Genomic DNA, 16804 nt, shown 5'->3' with positions numbered 1-16804 from the left:
AAATGTTGGAGCCACTGTTTGGCAGCGTGCACAAGGGAGTCATCATCTTCAAACCTTGTTCCACGAAGAGAGTCTTTCAGTTTCCCAAAGAGATGATCGTCACATGGAGCCAGGTCAGGACTGTAAGGCGGGTGTTTCAGTGTTGTCCATCCGAGTTTCGTGATCGCTTCCATGGTTTTTTGACTGACTTGTGGCCATGCATTGTCGTGCAACAGCAAAACATCCTGCTTTTGCCGATGTGGTCGAAAACGACTCAGTCAAGCTTGAAGTTCTTCAGTGTCGCCACATATGCATCAGAATTTATGGTGGTTCCATTTGGCATGATGTCCACAAGCGAGAGTCCTTAAGAATCGAAAAACACCATAGTCATAACTTTTCCAGCAGAAGGTGTGGTTTTGAATTTTTTTTCTTGGGTGAATTTGCATGATGCCACTCCATTGATTGCCTCTTCGCCTCTGGTGAAAAATGATGGAGCCATGTTTCATCACCTGTCACAATTCTTCCAAGAAATTCATCTCCACCATTCTCGTACTGTTCCAAAAGTTCGCTGCATACCGTTTTTCTTGTTTCTTTGTGAGCCACTGTCAACATCCTGGGAAACCACCTGGCGCATACCTTTTTTAACGCCAACACTTTCAGTATTCTGCAAACACTTTCTTTCCCTATCCCAACGTAGCTTGACAATCCGTTCACTGTGATGCATCTGTTAGCAGTCATCAGTTCGTTAACTCTCTGCACATTGTCTGAAGTGTGTGCAGTACGAGGCCTGCCGCTGCGAGGACAGTCCTCAATATTGCCGTGCCTTCTTTCATCACGTAACCTGCTTGCCTACCGACTAATTGTACTGCGATCGACAGCAGCATCTCCATGCACCTTTTTCAACCTCTTGTGGATGTTTCTCACAGTCTCATTTTCACAGCACAGGAATTCTATGACAGCACTTTGCTTCTGACGAACGTCAAGTGTAGCAGCCATCTTGAAGACATGCTGTGACGGCGCCACTCACGGGAACAGGTTGAACTAAGTTTGAAAACAAGCGGGAAGGATGTATCTACACACTGTAAAACTTTTACACATGGAGAATGAAAACTGTGTTTTTACAAAAATAGTGTGCATTTTTTTTGGAGTGAACCTCGTAGCTTATGTCATGGAATCCGTGTCAGTTGGGTGTTTTTACGTCTCTTGGCAATTTACTAATTCATTGAACGTAAAAATAACAATAATTTCGTTATTTAAGTAGAAAATAATTAAAAATAAAACTTATCTTTATGACCATGTGACTGACAACATTCTCGCCGTTTGGAGTGCTAGTGTCGCCCCAGCTGTCAAAAGGTAACAATTTTCGCACCAGAGGGTGTCTTGACTGTATGCATAATAGCTGCGCTGTTTTTTATAAAATCTCTGTGAGTAGACGATAAGTTTGGAGATGAACTTTGACTTCCAGCGCTTTCTGCACTGAGGCATTGTGGTAATAGTAGTAGTAGTAGTAGTAGTAGTAGTAGAAGTCAGAAGATTCTAACAGAGAGAGAATGGAGCTGTGATGTACAGACGACATGGACAATTGGAAAGCAATGTCTTTTTCGAAGTTGGTGTGATTTGTGTAATTCGATGCGTAGTTCTGAGTTAAAGAACAGTGATCAGTAAATAATTTGGGTTAAGTTAAAAATCTGGGCTTGACAATGCAACATCATGATAGAGTGTGGCTTGAATGTGGAACGGTGAAATTATATTTGAAGAGGAGTAAGCTACTTTCATTAGAAGGGGAGTAAGTTAGTTTCAACACTAAATGGCTAGTTTACGGTATTCCCATGAAGGCATTGACCGTCTTGCCTCACAGTGTGATAAATACACTGAAGAGCCAAAGAAACTGGGTACACCTGTCTAATATCGTGTAGGGCCCCCGCAAGCACACTGAAGTGCCGCAACACGACGTGGCATGGACTCAACTAATGAATGTAGTAGTGCTGGAGGGAAGTGACACAATGAATCCTGCAGGGCTGCCCACACATCAGTAAGAGCACTAGGGTGTGGAGGTCACTTCTGAACAGCACGTTGCAAGGCATACCGATATGATCAATAATGTTCATGTCTGGGGAATTTGGTGTCCAGCGGAAGTGTTTAAACTCAGAAGAGTGTTCCTGGAACCTCTCTGTAGCAATTCTGGAAGTATGGGGTGTCGCATTGTCCTGCTGGAATTGCCCAAGTCCGTCGGAATACACTTTGCGTGTCACCTGTCAGAGTTGTATCTAGACGTATCAGGGGTCCCATATCACTCCAATTGTACACGCCCCGCAACATTACAGAACCTCCACCAGCTTGAACAGGCCCCTGCTGACATGCAGGCTCCATGGATTCGTGAGGTTGTCTCCATACCCGTAGACGTGCATCCACTCGATACAATTTGAAACGAGACTCGTCCGACCAGGCAACATGTTCATCAACGGTTCAATTTCTGTGTTACGGTCCCAGGCAAGGGGTAAAGCTTTGTGTCGTCGTCATTAAGAGTACACGAGTGGGCCTTCGGCTCGGAAAGCCCATATCGACAATATTTCGTTGAATGGTTCGCACGGACACTTATTGAATGCCCAGCATTGAAATGTGCAGCAATTTGCAGAATTTTCTGTCACGTTTAGCGATTGGCTTCAGTCGTCGTTGGTCCCGTTCTTGCTGGAGTTTTTTCCGGCCGCAGCGATGATGGAGATTTGGTGTTTTACCGGATTCCTGATGTTCACGGCACACGCGAAATGAGCGTACGGGAAAATTTCCACGTCATCGTTACCTCGGAAACGCTGTGTCCCTTCGCTCGTGCGCCGACTGTAACACCACGTTCAAAATCACTTAAATTTTGATAATCTGCCATTTTAGCAGCAGTACCCGATCTAACAACTGCGGTAAACACTTGTCTTATATAGGCGTTGCCGACCGCAGTACCGTACTCTGCCAGTTTACATATCTCTGTATTTGAATACGCATGCCTCCAATAGTTTCTTTGGAGTTTGAATGTATATTAACAGTTATGGCGATTAATTTTGAAATAATAAACACTTAAATTTTTTCCGTCTCGTTTCCATTTGACTGGCCCTTATAACTTCAACAAGTTTCCATGGTTTGGGGAAGTAAATTTTATGAAGGCAGGCGTTACAAATATTTGTGGGATAGACGATATTATTTGGTGGCTCACCGAAAGCGTCGACGAAGATCCTGACGAGCGCGGGCAAGGTGGCGGCCCTCACGGACAGCCCGGGCAGCGCCGGCCGCTCCGTCTCCGGCAGCACCCTCGCCGCTGCCGCTGCCTCTGCAACGAGATGGGATGCCCCCGTCAGATACAGATACAGTGCTCCCAACTGTTCATGATTTTCACACAGAGAAACAGCATAGTACCACCGCAAAAAATAACAGATTATGTAATTTTTTTGCCGTTTTGCAGGTATATGTTGCAGTCCTCATATACAATATGTGATGACAAATATGCAGACAACCTTGTGTTCTGTGAAGCTGATTACTAGGTGTCGCGAGAAGTGGACCCGCCAGTATAACAGGAGGCTGGGAGTACTGTGCCGTCAAACGAAATGCAGTAGCAGCAGAATGGATCGGTTAGGAGGGCTCAGAGACTTCGAACGTGGCCTAGGCAGTGAATATCAGCTGAGCAACAAGTCCATCAAGGACATTTCAACCAATCTAAAGCTACCCACGCCAACTATTGGTGATGCGATTGTGAAGTGGCAACACGAAGGAAGAATCACATCTAAATTAAGATCATGCAAACGTCATTTACTGGCGGACCGGTACCTTCAAGTATTGCGGGGGAGGGGTGGGGGATGGGGGATGTTACAAAATATGAAATGAATCTCAATTCGGTTGTGAATTGAAAACGCGAAGAAACAGTCATATCTAAATCAACGTCGTGCAAACGTCATTTACTGGCGGACCAGTACCGTCCAGTATTGCGGGGGTGGTTAAAAACATTGCATGAAAGTAGAAAAACGAATCACTTGCGAATTCCTTAGTCCTACCAGCAGTCCAATTAGTGCCATGACTCTGCGTAAATAGTTAAAAGCACTGGAATACAATAGTCGACGAGCCCCTCATAACTGTAATCAGAGCTAAGCGATGCCAGAGGGGGTGTAAAGAGCGGCGCCACTGGACAGTGGATGGCTTCAAATGAATGAATTAGTGATGAATCAAGCTATATCATGTGGTAATGCGATGGAAGGGTCTGGATTTGGAGATTGCCTACCATCATGTATAGTGCCAACACTGAAATATGGAGTAGGTGATGTTACAATAGGGAAAGTTTTTCGTGATTAGACTGTAACCCCTTATTGCGCTTAAAAAAACGCTAAATGTGGGAGGATACGAATATATTTTACAGCATTGTGTACTGCATACAGCAGAGGAACAGTTCGGAGACGATGATTGTATCAGAATGACAATGCAAAGCAGCGTGTGTGAGGCAAAGGTTTGTGGACAATAACATCCCTGAAATGGATAACATCCCTGATGTGGACTGTCTTGTCCAGAGTCCCGACCTGAAGCTAATAGAACACCATTGGGGTGGACACTATTGCACCAGGGCGCATTATACGAGGGCTATTCGGAAAGTAAGGAACGATAGGTCGCGAAATGGAAACCACAGTGAAAATCAAAACTGTTTTATTTGAAACGGTTAGCTACACGTTCCAACTACTTCTCTGCACAGTCGCTGCTCAGACTTAGACATCTGTCGTAGCGTTGTACAACTTTTCAATTCCCTCGTTATAGAAGACAGCCGCCAGTGATTTTCAACAATTTTCTACTCCGGACTGCAGCTCGTTATCTGTGTTAAAATATTGCCTTCATAGCCAGCGGTTCATTTAAGCAGAGATGAACCTTGAGGGTAGCCAATTATTCTGGGTGATCAAACACTTCCCAGCGAAAACGCTGCAGGAGCATCTTCATTGCCCCTGCAGAGTGCGGCCGAAATTGTCGCGTAGAATGAACCACATGACACTTATCTTATGTAGATTGCATAGCTTCAGGCGAAATTTTTCGCCAGGCCCTCATTGTATTGTGTTGTATGTCAACCAGAGGCCTAGAAACGATGGAGAGGCTCCGTCCCCGCCACAGCGGCAATCGTCCACAACCCCATGACGAACACTGCAGTCCACTTCACCCCTTTGCCGCCCCACACCGAACACACACTTTCAGGGTTATTGTGCGGTTCGGCACCCGGTGGACACCCCCCCCCCCCCCCCCCCCCCCCCAGGCAACGTCTGACACCAGACGAGTTTAACCCCTATGTTTGCGTGGTAGAGTAATGGTGGTGTACGCGTACGTGGAGAACTTGCTTCCGCAGCAATCGCCGACATAGTGTAGCTGAGGCGGAATAAGGGGAACCAGCCCACATTCGCCGAGGCAGATGGAAAACCGCTAAAAGCCATCCACAGACTGGCCGGCTCACCGGACCTCGACACAAGTCCGCCGGGAGGAATCGTGCTGGGGACCAGGCGCTCCTTCCCAATGCGGGAAGCCGTGCACTAGACCGCACAGCTAACCGGCCAGGCCCTCATACTTGGAGGGAGACACTAATTTCTAGCCATCTTTACGTTCTCACTGTGAGCTCAGAACTGAAAAGTGCGACATGATGCGATCGACGGGCGTACTAGACACAGTGCCCAATGCATCTGCTCAAAGCTTCATCAGATTTTCACTGTATTTGCCCATTTCGCGACCGATCGCGAATAATCCTCGTATATTATTTTATTTGCACTACTACTTTCTGGCACTGTCCATTGTCAAGGGTAGGTAAAAAACATAACACAACATAATAAAAGAAGAGCGCTAAAACATGAAAGATCGTCATCTAAAATGACATGATAGTGCTTACGAGATTAATAGCATTTCTACGTTATTAAAACGCCACTTCAAGTCGGAACCACCACTGCAAATCACACTATATACACTTGTTCGTGTTACTGACACATGTACGTACTCCATGGGAAAATCTTAACCGTCAGGCAGACAATAAAAACACAGGGTTCTTACTACATTTTCAGAATGCCGCCGAGATGATTTTCGAGGTGGTTTATCTTCAGAAGAGCCAAAACGCAAATTTCTCCTACCAAGATCTCCAACAAGTCAGCCATCGTTGGGGAAAATGTGTTGTATTGAAGGGTGAATATGTAGAGAAAGACTAACACAATAAGCAAATCTCACGGTCGCAACTAGATTTTTTTCGAGGCGCTAATTAATCGAATGACTACCACTCGCACAGGTTTAAGAGACAACTGAATGAGACGTTGATTAGGAAAACTTGTCACATTCGTATTCCATATTCGTAATTCCGACACTCTTAGACATAACGACAGAGACCGGTATAGTCTCGTCAGGTTATTGACAGAAAATTTCCCATTTCTGTATGCTTAGACCTCTAGTAACCCACTAAAATACACAGCTCTGAATCTGGCGCGAAAGCTGGCCTGTAACTCCAGTTACTAACCACCCAACAGAAACTCCACCATAAACTAACGCTACAAGGCTCGCCATTAAAACTGCAACATCAGGCAGGATAGGATGTTACATCGTTTCACACATTGTGTGCATAGATTATAGTGGAAAGAATAGGTTATTAAATTTGAAGCTGATTTGAGGGTACATAGAGCGCGAAATTTAGTACACAATGGTGAACTTCTGTCAACACCAATGGGTGTAACTCGGCAGGGCGTCGAATTGAACGGAGCTTGGATGACGGATAAAGGTACGTCGTTCCCTGCTGCCTGAGGCCCACGAGAAAGACACACCATGGTGCGTACATTACAGCACGTGACACTGCATGTCTTACGAGTACCAGCAGCCGTCTCCCGCAGAGAGCGAGTATCTATTTCAGACGAGTTTATTAGTTCTTGACTATGAGTCTAAGTGGAAGCCAGCATACGTACACAGCAATATGGTCGTGTAGTGAATAAGAAAAACTACGGATTTTCAAGGGAAGACAAGGTGCACTTATTACAAAAACTAGTGTTTGCGCGTTGCAGGGATTCTGGATACAATTTACAGGATGTGCACGGTAGCGACATACTACGTCATGAACAACAAATTGCGCGCGACATAGATTACAGTGATTTCAAGGGGAGCAGTGGATGGTTGAATAAAGTCGAACAGTGCTACAGAACTGGAAGACGGAATATAACGAAATTTCAAACAAAGCGTCTACTTGACGATGCACAGCAAACTAACGGAATCGGCCCGAAAATTTGTAGATGTGGTAAACAAACTTACCCCATCGTTCAGTAAGGAATCTGTTTACAACTTCGACGAACTGGGATTTGAAGGTGAAATGCATATGGAAGGCATCCTGGAAATTAGAGGTACCAAGAGAGTTGTATCAAGATCAACTAACATCAATGCCTTAACAATTACGCCGACTGTTAATCTGGACGGTAGATTGGCGGGAAAGTTATTTATTGTGCTGCGAGAAGCTAGAGGTGCTCTGCTCCCTACGATTCTTTCTCGTGTGCGTGATCTTGCAACAGCAGTAGGAACATTTACGTCACAGTAAAGAAGAGCGGAAGAACGGGCGTACGAGAACTATGGTATGAGCACTGCTATTGGCCAATATCTCGTCAAAAAACTTGAATTGGTTGATTGATGGTCTGTGTATAAAAATAATACTCCTTTAGAGGAAACTATTTCTCCTGAGAAAGTGAGTGACATTGCAGTAAATGCCACCTGGAATCACTGGACAAATTTCAGCCTCTGGATGTTTTCTTTCCTTGCCCGTGAAATATATTATCGCAGCTACGCCTTAAGGATAGCCGGTTTCATGATAAGCTCCACGGCAGACTGCTTCGCATTCGGTGACGTGCCAACACATCCCATCAGTTCTCAGCACCCCGTTCCACTAACACGATTCTGTATGCATTCTTTAAGACTAGATACTAGATTAACGTCCTGCACGGTTTGTACCTCCCATGGAGTTCGCCTTCGCTGTTGGTGGTGCGAACTTTTGTGATCACTGTGGAGCGCCATTTTTCATTCGGTGTTCATGGTACAAGGTAATAGTTTGTTATGAACTTCTGTCGAATGTCCACGATGTCCATTTTGTGATGTGTAACACATACCGCCAGTAGAAGGTTGATATCTGCGCGTGCTGATACTGCAGTTCAGCAGGTGCCAACATTCAGTACTGTCGTGCTAGTGTGCAAACGACCTGGGAGTGGATCAGCCTTCAGGCAGCTTCAGCAGTTTGACCGACTGCCGCCTTAACAGCAGCTACACCCTAGTCATTCGCCTCCACTCCAGAATTCTCCAGGCGATACACAAACATGGCTCTTCCTCAAACTCAGCACTCGGTCGTTCTACTTAAACCCCTTGATCTAGGCAAACCTGAGCCCCACTATGACGTACAGCTTGTGCCAGTCGTCGCAGTAGTTACGGCGCGCCTACGTTTGCCGAGAAGCAGCGACCGCCTTGTGACTGCTTGAGCCCGGGGCCGCCAGCGTCCGTGGTTCAAGCCGAGCCGTGAGTTCCAGACAGCCCATCAACGGACGTCACCTGCCATCGCTCTCCAGCCTACAGTTTCGTGTTCATCACCTGGGTAGTACTGCTAGGCTCGCCTGCCTAGCCCTGCGTACACCTGGCTCGTCGCTCGCGCCGTCTACTGTCTGCCTGCTGCAGGTGCACTGATCTACACTACTGGCCATTAAAACTGCTACACCAAGAAGAAATGCAGATGATACACGGGTATTCATTGGACAAATATATTATACTAGAACTGATTTGTGATTACATTTTCACGCAATTTGGGTGCATAGATCCTGAGAAATCAGTACCCAGAACAACCACCTCTGGCCGTAATAACGGCCTTGATACGTCTGGGCATTGAGTCAAACAGAGCTTGGATGGTGTGTACAGGTACAGTTGCCCATGCAACTTCAAATGGTTCAAATGGCTCTGAGCACTATGGGACTTAACAGCTGTGGTCATCAGTCCCCTAGAACTTAGAACTACTTAAAAATAACTAACCTAAGGACATCACACACATCCATGCCCGAGGCAGGATTCGAACCTGCGACCGTAGCAGTCGCGCGGTTCCGGACTCCGCGCCTAGAACCGCGAGACCACCGCGGCCGGCCCATGCAACTTCAACACAATACCACAGTTCATCAAGAGTAGTGACCGGCGTATTGTGACGAACCAGTTGCTCGGCCACCCTTGACCAGACGTTTTCAATTGGTGAGAGATCTGGAGAATGTGCTGGCCAGGGCAGCAGTCGAACATTTTCTGCATCCAGAAAGGCCCGTACGGGACCTGCAACATGCAGTAGTGCATTATTCTGCTGAAATGTAGGGTTTCGCAGGGATCGAATGAGGGGTAGAGCCACAGGCCCTAACACATCTAACATGTAACGCCCACTGTTCAAAGTGCCGTCAATGCGAACAAGAGGTGATCGAGACGTGTAACCAATGGCACCCCATACCATCACGCCGGGTGATACGCCAGTGTGGCGATGACGAGTACACGCCTCCAATGTGCGTTCACTGCGATGTCGCCAAACACGGATGCGACCATCATGATGCTGTACACAGAATCTGGATTCATCCGCAAAAATGACGTTTTGCCATTCGTGCACCCAGGTTTGTCGTTGAGTACACCATAGCAGGCGCTCCTGTCTGTGATGCAGCGTCAAGGGTAACCGCAGCCATGGTCTCCGAGCTGATAGTCCATGCTGCTGCAAACGTCGTCGAACGGTTCGTGCAGATGGTTGTTGTCTTGCAAACGTCCCCATCTGTTGACTCAGGGATCGAGACGTGGCTGCACGACCGTTGCAGCCATGCGGATAACATGCCTGTCATCTCGACTGCTAGTGATACGAGGCCGTTGGGATCCAGCACGGCTTTCCGTATTACCCTCCTGAACCCAACGATTCCATAGTCTGCAAACAGTCATTGGATCTCGACCAACGCGAGCAGCAATGTCGCGATACGATAAACCGCAATCGCGGTAGGCTACAATCCGACCTTTATCAAAGTAGGAAACGTGATGGTACGCATTTCTCCTCATTACACGAGGGATCACAACAACGTTTAACCAGGAAACGCCGGTCAACTGCTGTTTGTGTATAAGAAATCGGTTGGAAACTTTCCTCATGTCAGCACGTTGTAGGTGTCGCCACCGGCGCCAACCTTGTGTGAATGCTCTGAAAAGCTAATCATTTCCATATCACAGCATCTCCTTCCTGTCGGTTAAATTTCGCGTCTGTAACACGCCATCTTCGTGGTGTAGCAATTTTAATGGCCAGTAGTGTACGTTCATGTATGATTGTTGATAGAGTTTAGCAACAGACTCACTGCCTACATTGTCTGCACCTTCGCCCACCTCCAGCAGAGAACCGCTCGTCCACACCTCGCCGAAGGAAAACCCCGTTACATTTGAAGGCTGTAATGTTGGACCAGCTTAGGGTAGACTCGAAGAGGAGCAGTGCCAGTCAGCGCATGATTTCAAGAAGACCCCATTTTCTTTGTTTCGGGCCTGACAGATTGTGTTTTTTTTATCCATTACTTTTCTTTCCTTGCGTTTCTTGTCTATTTGGGTTTATTGTACACCTGTGGTGGTGGTTGTAAGCAAAAATTTGTGTCGGTAAAAGTGACAACCGAAGAGGCAATCCAGCACTTGCTTGATGATGTCGCTCAACTGCAAGTATTAGTAGCGTTCTCCCATAACTTCAATAAACACAACAGGTATATACGAGTATAACAGAGACTTCGCCACTTAAAACAGTCTGCCAACGGTGAGGTAATTTTTAGATCCCGCTACTAGAAATCACGTGATTTTGAGGTGAAGAACTCGTCGAGCATGTTCGGAGCGCATTTTCATCCAGAAAGGAAGTGCCTTGAATGGTGTTCGATGGAGAGCGGAAAAGCTTAAAATCTAAGGGGCAAGATCAGGTGAATAAGGTTGGTGTGGAATGACTTCCAACACATACTAAGTATTAGTTCGCTATTCGTGAGTCTAGAGGACGACACAATTAAGTAAGCTACATTCCTGCATCACAAAAGGCGTCTCCATTCGGGCAACTCCTACTGTTAGCCGGAAATGTGAATCATTTCCGCTACAGGTCACTGGCGCTGCACGCCAAGCACACTCAGACAGAATTATCGTAGGAAACCAGACACATACATATTTGATTGCTATACTTACAATTAAATATTACGATCGTGGTCTCAATTGGACGACATTTGACAATGAGCAAAGTATCGGAAATACACCCTGCTGACAGCTGTGGCTCTGGAAATAGAAGTATCTGTATCATTCTTATGGCTTGACACACTCTCCCATTTGCTGTCACAGTATTCCACGTCCAATCCATACCTCCTTGCGATTGGACAGTCATTTCCTTTGCCCATGCCGGAACACACATACATACTTTACAAGCCTGATGCTAATGGCGAACCTATCAAGCACCCCCTACTACTAAGTATAATTCTTGGCCAATAACTGATTGCTGGCGATACGAAATAATACTGAGAGAAAATCAGCGATGGGTGGACATGTCTCATAAATTCTTCTTGCAAGTCTTACCACTGTGTCTTAAAACGAGAGGTGTAATCCTCTTAAAAACCGCCAGATGTTAGAAAACACGACCATACTATCACAAGCGGTCTTGGTACTACAGGTGCACATAAGTGTCAATGTTAAAAGCCATACCGGCTTTATAAATCGAGGTAATGAATGAAGTGGTTTTCCCAGACAAATACTGCGATACTTAATATAGACAGTGATCGCCGGAGTGTATATTATCAGATCAACAGTGCGGTTACATGTCGCTCATGGTGCACCCTCGTAATAAAATTACCGAATTTAGAAAGTGATTCAGCTAAGGAATGTAGTATAAAACCGATGTTTGCAACTCACTCATGCCGCTGCTAGATATTTCTCCAGTATTTGTAGCGCATTCTGTCTCGATGCCACGTCAGAGCTTCAGTGATATATCGACTGGGTTACAAGCAATGGTTGATTGTAAAGGATCGCAAACGATAGATGGTGTGCTGATTGAAGTCGCAATAAAAGTACACTAGCTTTCCAGATCTCTAGTGCTACGCTTCCAGTAGAAATGATGCCTATGATTTGGAATCACGTCTTTCCATTTAACCACATACCTGCATTGTATCCGATGGAAAAGTCCTTTAATAATTACACCCACTAGTGAATCATATTTTGGGCACCCTCATATCTCAAAACGAGTCACCTACTTCGAACCTATCTACTACAGTAAAATTTTAGATAGTCCCTATGCCTCTTGCACCTGTTACCATTTCTGCAGCATCATGGATGTGAACGTTCCGATTTAAGTCACAACTGAGTAGAAGTCGGTGAAAGCTATATTCACCACCTTCTACAACCCTTGTAGAAACAGGCTAACTTGAGTTAGTGCGACAGGACTGTGTTTTGACAATTCGATGAAAATGGGAAGATGTTGTCATAGCTAGCCAACTGTGCACAATGTGTAAGGTTAGCACCAAATGAAGCCCGCTCCTGCAACAGTAGGTAGTATAAAAAACAGTACGGGAACTGGGAGAAGGATGAGGATTTTGCTACTGCATACAGATACTGCAGTCCGAAGAAGATTCGCATCCCTCAGGGCACATTCATGTCCATCACCCCAACATTTCATCACCGTTATTTTGTACCATCCAACAGAGAAAATTATGAACTATGAAAGCTACACTAAATCCAATCGAGAACTCGATAAGACTTTTACTGCATCTCTCTCCTCCCATATTTTGAAAACAAATACCGTATGCGTGCCGGCACTGAGCACATGTGGCGATCCTATTAAATATACAGGTATTGATCCACTGCACAGACCAGTTTAAAGTTTCATCACCTGTACTGTGGGAGGATGACCGTATCCCACAAACTATACTGTAAGTCACAAGAGACGCTCCCTGTGACCCTGTGTCATTGTTTGAAACATTGTTTTCTCTGCTTATCACGCTTTGTACACTGCCATGCATTTGTTTTTTCCCACCATGACTTCGAGGTACAGACTTCTAAACTGACATTAACACGTTTTGATCCATTGCCTCTTGCAGAAAACTATACGTCACACGGTGTAAATCATGTTGTTACTGTTGCTACCATAACACACCACACACACACTGGATGATTTACAATAAAAGATAATTACAACATAAGGAAACTGGAAGAGTTTGGCAGCGTTGTGGAGCGTTTCCAAACTGCAGTCCGAAGGTGATTGACGACCTCTACATTTAAACTCTTCTGTCATGGTGACGGAATAGCTGATGGCTCTGCATTCCGTTTTGACTGATTTCTGATATTGCAGTCACATATGCGATCACTGTTTCGGTGCTAGCCATCTCCAGAAGGTCTTGCTCCTCCACCAGAACTCTTTCTCCATCTCAAACAAGTGACGTCAGTCAATCTTTATGTGGTAACCAACAGCATACCAGTGGATGGATGGGATGGAAAAGACACCATCAACATACTGTAGTAATAAGCATCACAGTTGATAGTGCGAACAATTTTAGCAATTTTACAGTAATTTCAACACCGACCAATGATGTTACAGCATGTTTCCCAATTTCAGTATCATAGCTAAACTTCCTCTTCTCTACTTTGCGAGTATCATTGCGAATATAGATAGATGACTATACAGTACATCCATTCACTGTTAATTCTCGAACACGTACATCATCAAGGTATACCAGACAGCGCTCTACGTATTTCTAGCACCTCGAGCATAGTGCATAATTTACAATCTGTCTCTATGCGGATGGGAGTCACAGAGCATTTTCGCAGTCTTAGGATAAAATTAGAGACTGAAAGACCCTCTTTCACTGTTTTTGAACAACCCGCCCTGCAGCACTGTTACTGATTTAACCTGCGGCTGACCAGAAGTAGATCACTACATTCTGCTCCTCGTGAATGAATAGGCTTTGCCGAGTCCTCGCCCATCCAAGTGCACAAGATTTCTCCAGATGCACCCTGTTGAGAAGGTTAGCACCCCTTATCGGTGTATAGTAAACGATTTGTAAGTGTTGTGATGTAATAGCAGACGGTTAAGAAGAACAAGAAACAGGCGATTTTTATGAATGATGGAGCTCCAGACCGAAGGAGTTCGAAGTATTTTTACGTAAATCAATTACGCTATCAAATTTAAAGTATTGTTCTAGTGTACCTAGTTATCATCACGAGACTGAGCACACCTCGTTCCAGTTCTGCCAACAAGGAAAAATCCCTGGCAGCACCAGGAATCGAACTCTGGTCATCCACGTGGCACACAGCCACGCCAACCACTCAGTTATAGAGGCAGTCAGGATCACGATATTAGCAGCAGAAATCATTATAGTTGTATTTCAAAAAGCGAAGTTGATACATATTTCTCTGTGGCTAAAATGGCTATGAAAACAGACTTTATGTCATTTAGTGAAGACTTTTTCACAATTCACGTGGGTGAAAACAAAATTACGATATCTCATATGGTTCAGGAAATATCTGAGATGAGCAGTTAAGCTAAAACACCTTGTATACTAATGATTAGCTAGTACCCTTAAGGTATCATATTTAACTGCCTACAATAGATATTGAGTCGGTGACTATCAGACATATAGTATGTAATAAATTTCGTGTCTCTCTCGTCAACATTAGTTCTTGAGAATTGACTCATCTGCAGAGTTACTGATTCAGCTACTTAAGGAATGGCAATTTCAAAATCTTACGTCCCACACCCTATGTGGATACATTTCTATGTACGCCCCGCACCTTCTCGCGCACGCGTTGTGGGTCTTCTGCGGCCTATATGGGGGCCGCCGCTTGCGCTGGGAAGTCAGTTCCGGCGAGTTCGTGCACCAGCACTCTCACCTGAAGATGGCGGCCAGGTGGACCGCGGAAATATTGTGTCATGAAGAGGTAATGATCCGGCTGCATACCCGAGAAGAATATTATCAATGATGATTAAACATTGCCATGTAAAACATTTCGCTACTCATGCTACATAAGTTGTCAGACGTACGCAAATAAATCGACTGGGATGCGAATATCCTCTAAGGGAGAAGTGTGGATCAAAACTAGCGTGTACTGTGTAACTTGGATGAGGATGTTTTCTACGTCATTTTGGACCACTATCTTCACTGAATGAATCTCTTAGCCATAACGTGCACTCAGGGATCCTTGGATATAACGAATTGCTGGCCGTTAAACTACAGTACCATGAAGGTGGCCTTCAACAAACAAGTTGTTTTTATGAAGTGCACTACATGCTAGGATATGCTAGATATAGTAGTGATGAAGAGTAGGCTGAAGTTCAAGACATTAGTCAGGAAGAATCAATACGCAAAGAAGTGGGATATGGAAGTACTAAGGAATGACGAGATACGTTTGAAGTTCTCTAACGCTATAGATACAGCAATAAGAAATAGCGCAGTAGGCAGTACAGTTGAAGAGGAATGGACATCTCTAAAAAGGGCCATCACAGAAGTTGGGAAGGAAAACATAGGTACAAAGAAGGTAGCTGCGAAGAAACCATGGGTAACAGAAGAAATACTTCAGTTGATTGATGAAAGGAGGAAGTACAAACATGTTCCGGGAAAATCAGGAGAACAGAAATACAAGTCGCTGAGGAATGAAATAAATAACAAGTTCAGGGAAGCTAAGACGAAATGGCTGCAGGAAAAATGTGAAGACATCGAAAAAGATATGATTGTCGGAAGGACAGACTCAGCATACAGGAAAGTCAAAACAACCTTTGGTGACATTAAAAGCAACGGTGGTAACATTAAGAGTGCAACGGGAATTCCACTGTTAAATGCAGAGGACAGAGCAGATAGGTGGAAAGAATACATTGAAAGCCTCTATGAGGGTGAAGATTTGTCTGATGTGATAGAAAAAGAAACAGGAGTCGATTTAGAAGAGATAGGGGATCCAGTATTAGAATCGGAATTTAAAGGAGCTTTGGAGGACTTACGTTCAAATAAGGCAGAAGGGATAGATAACATTCCATCAGAATTTATAAAATCATTGGGGAAAGTGGCAACAAAACGACTATTCACGTTGGTGTGTAGAATATATGAGTCCGGCGACATACCATCTGACTTTCGGAAAAGCATCATCCACACAATTCCGAAGACGGCGAGAGCTGACAAGTGCGAGAATTATCGCACAATCAGCGTAACAGCTCATGCATCGAAGCTGATTCCAAGAATAATATACAGAAGAATGGAAAAGAAAATTGAGAATGCGCTAGGTGACGATCAGTTTGGCTTTAGGAAAAGTAAAGGGACGAGAGAGGGAATTCTGACGTTACGGCTAGTAATGGAAGCAAGGCTAAAGAAAAATCAAGACACTTGCATAGGATTTGTCGACCTGGAAAAAGCGTTCGACAATATAAAATGGTGCAAGCTGTTCGAGATTCTAAAAAAAGTAGGGGTAAGCTATAGGGAGAGACGGTTCAAATGGTTCAAATGGCTCTGAGCACTATGGGACTCAACTTCTGAGGTCATTAGTCCCCTAAAACTTAGAACTAGTTAAACCTAACTAACCTAAGGACATCACAAACTTCCATGCCCGAGGCAGGATTCGAACCTGCGACCGTAGCGGTCTTGTGGTTCCAGACTGCAGCGCCTTTAACCGCACGGCCACTTCGGCCGGCGAGGAGAGACGGGTCATATACAATATGTACAACAACCAAGAGGGAATAATAAGAGTGGACGATCAAGAACGAAGTGCTCGTATTAAGAAGGGTGTAAGACAAGGCTGTAGCCTTCAATCTGCACATCGAGGAAGCAATGATGGAAATAAAAGAAGG

General features: G+C 45.0%; 1 protein-coding gene across 2 annotated transcripts in view; it reads right to left on the bottom strand.

Annotated features, from left to right (window-relative positions):
* LOC124796303 (ras guanyl-releasing protein 3-like) overlaps positions 1-16804 on the bottom strand; it is a 305024-nt gene that overhangs the window by 147089 nt on the left and 141131 nt on the right. For both annotated transcript variants that reach the window (XM_047260429.1, XM_047260430.1), the window contains exon 3: positions 3182-3295. In XM_047260429.1, the coding sequence (XP_047116385.1) occupies positions 3182-3295 (114 nt within the window). The remainder of the gene's footprint in view (positions 1-3181; positions 3296-16804) is intronic.

Source organism: Schistocerca piceifrons, chromosome 4, assembly GCF_021461385.2.
Source record: "Schistocerca piceifrons isolate TAMUIC-IGC-003096 chromosome 4, iqSchPice1.1, whole genome shotgun sequence".
NCBI lineage: Eukaryota > Metazoa > Arthropoda > Insecta > Orthoptera > Acrididae > Schistocerca > Schistocerca piceifrons.
This window is presented reverse-complemented; position numbering and strand designations above follow the sequence as displayed.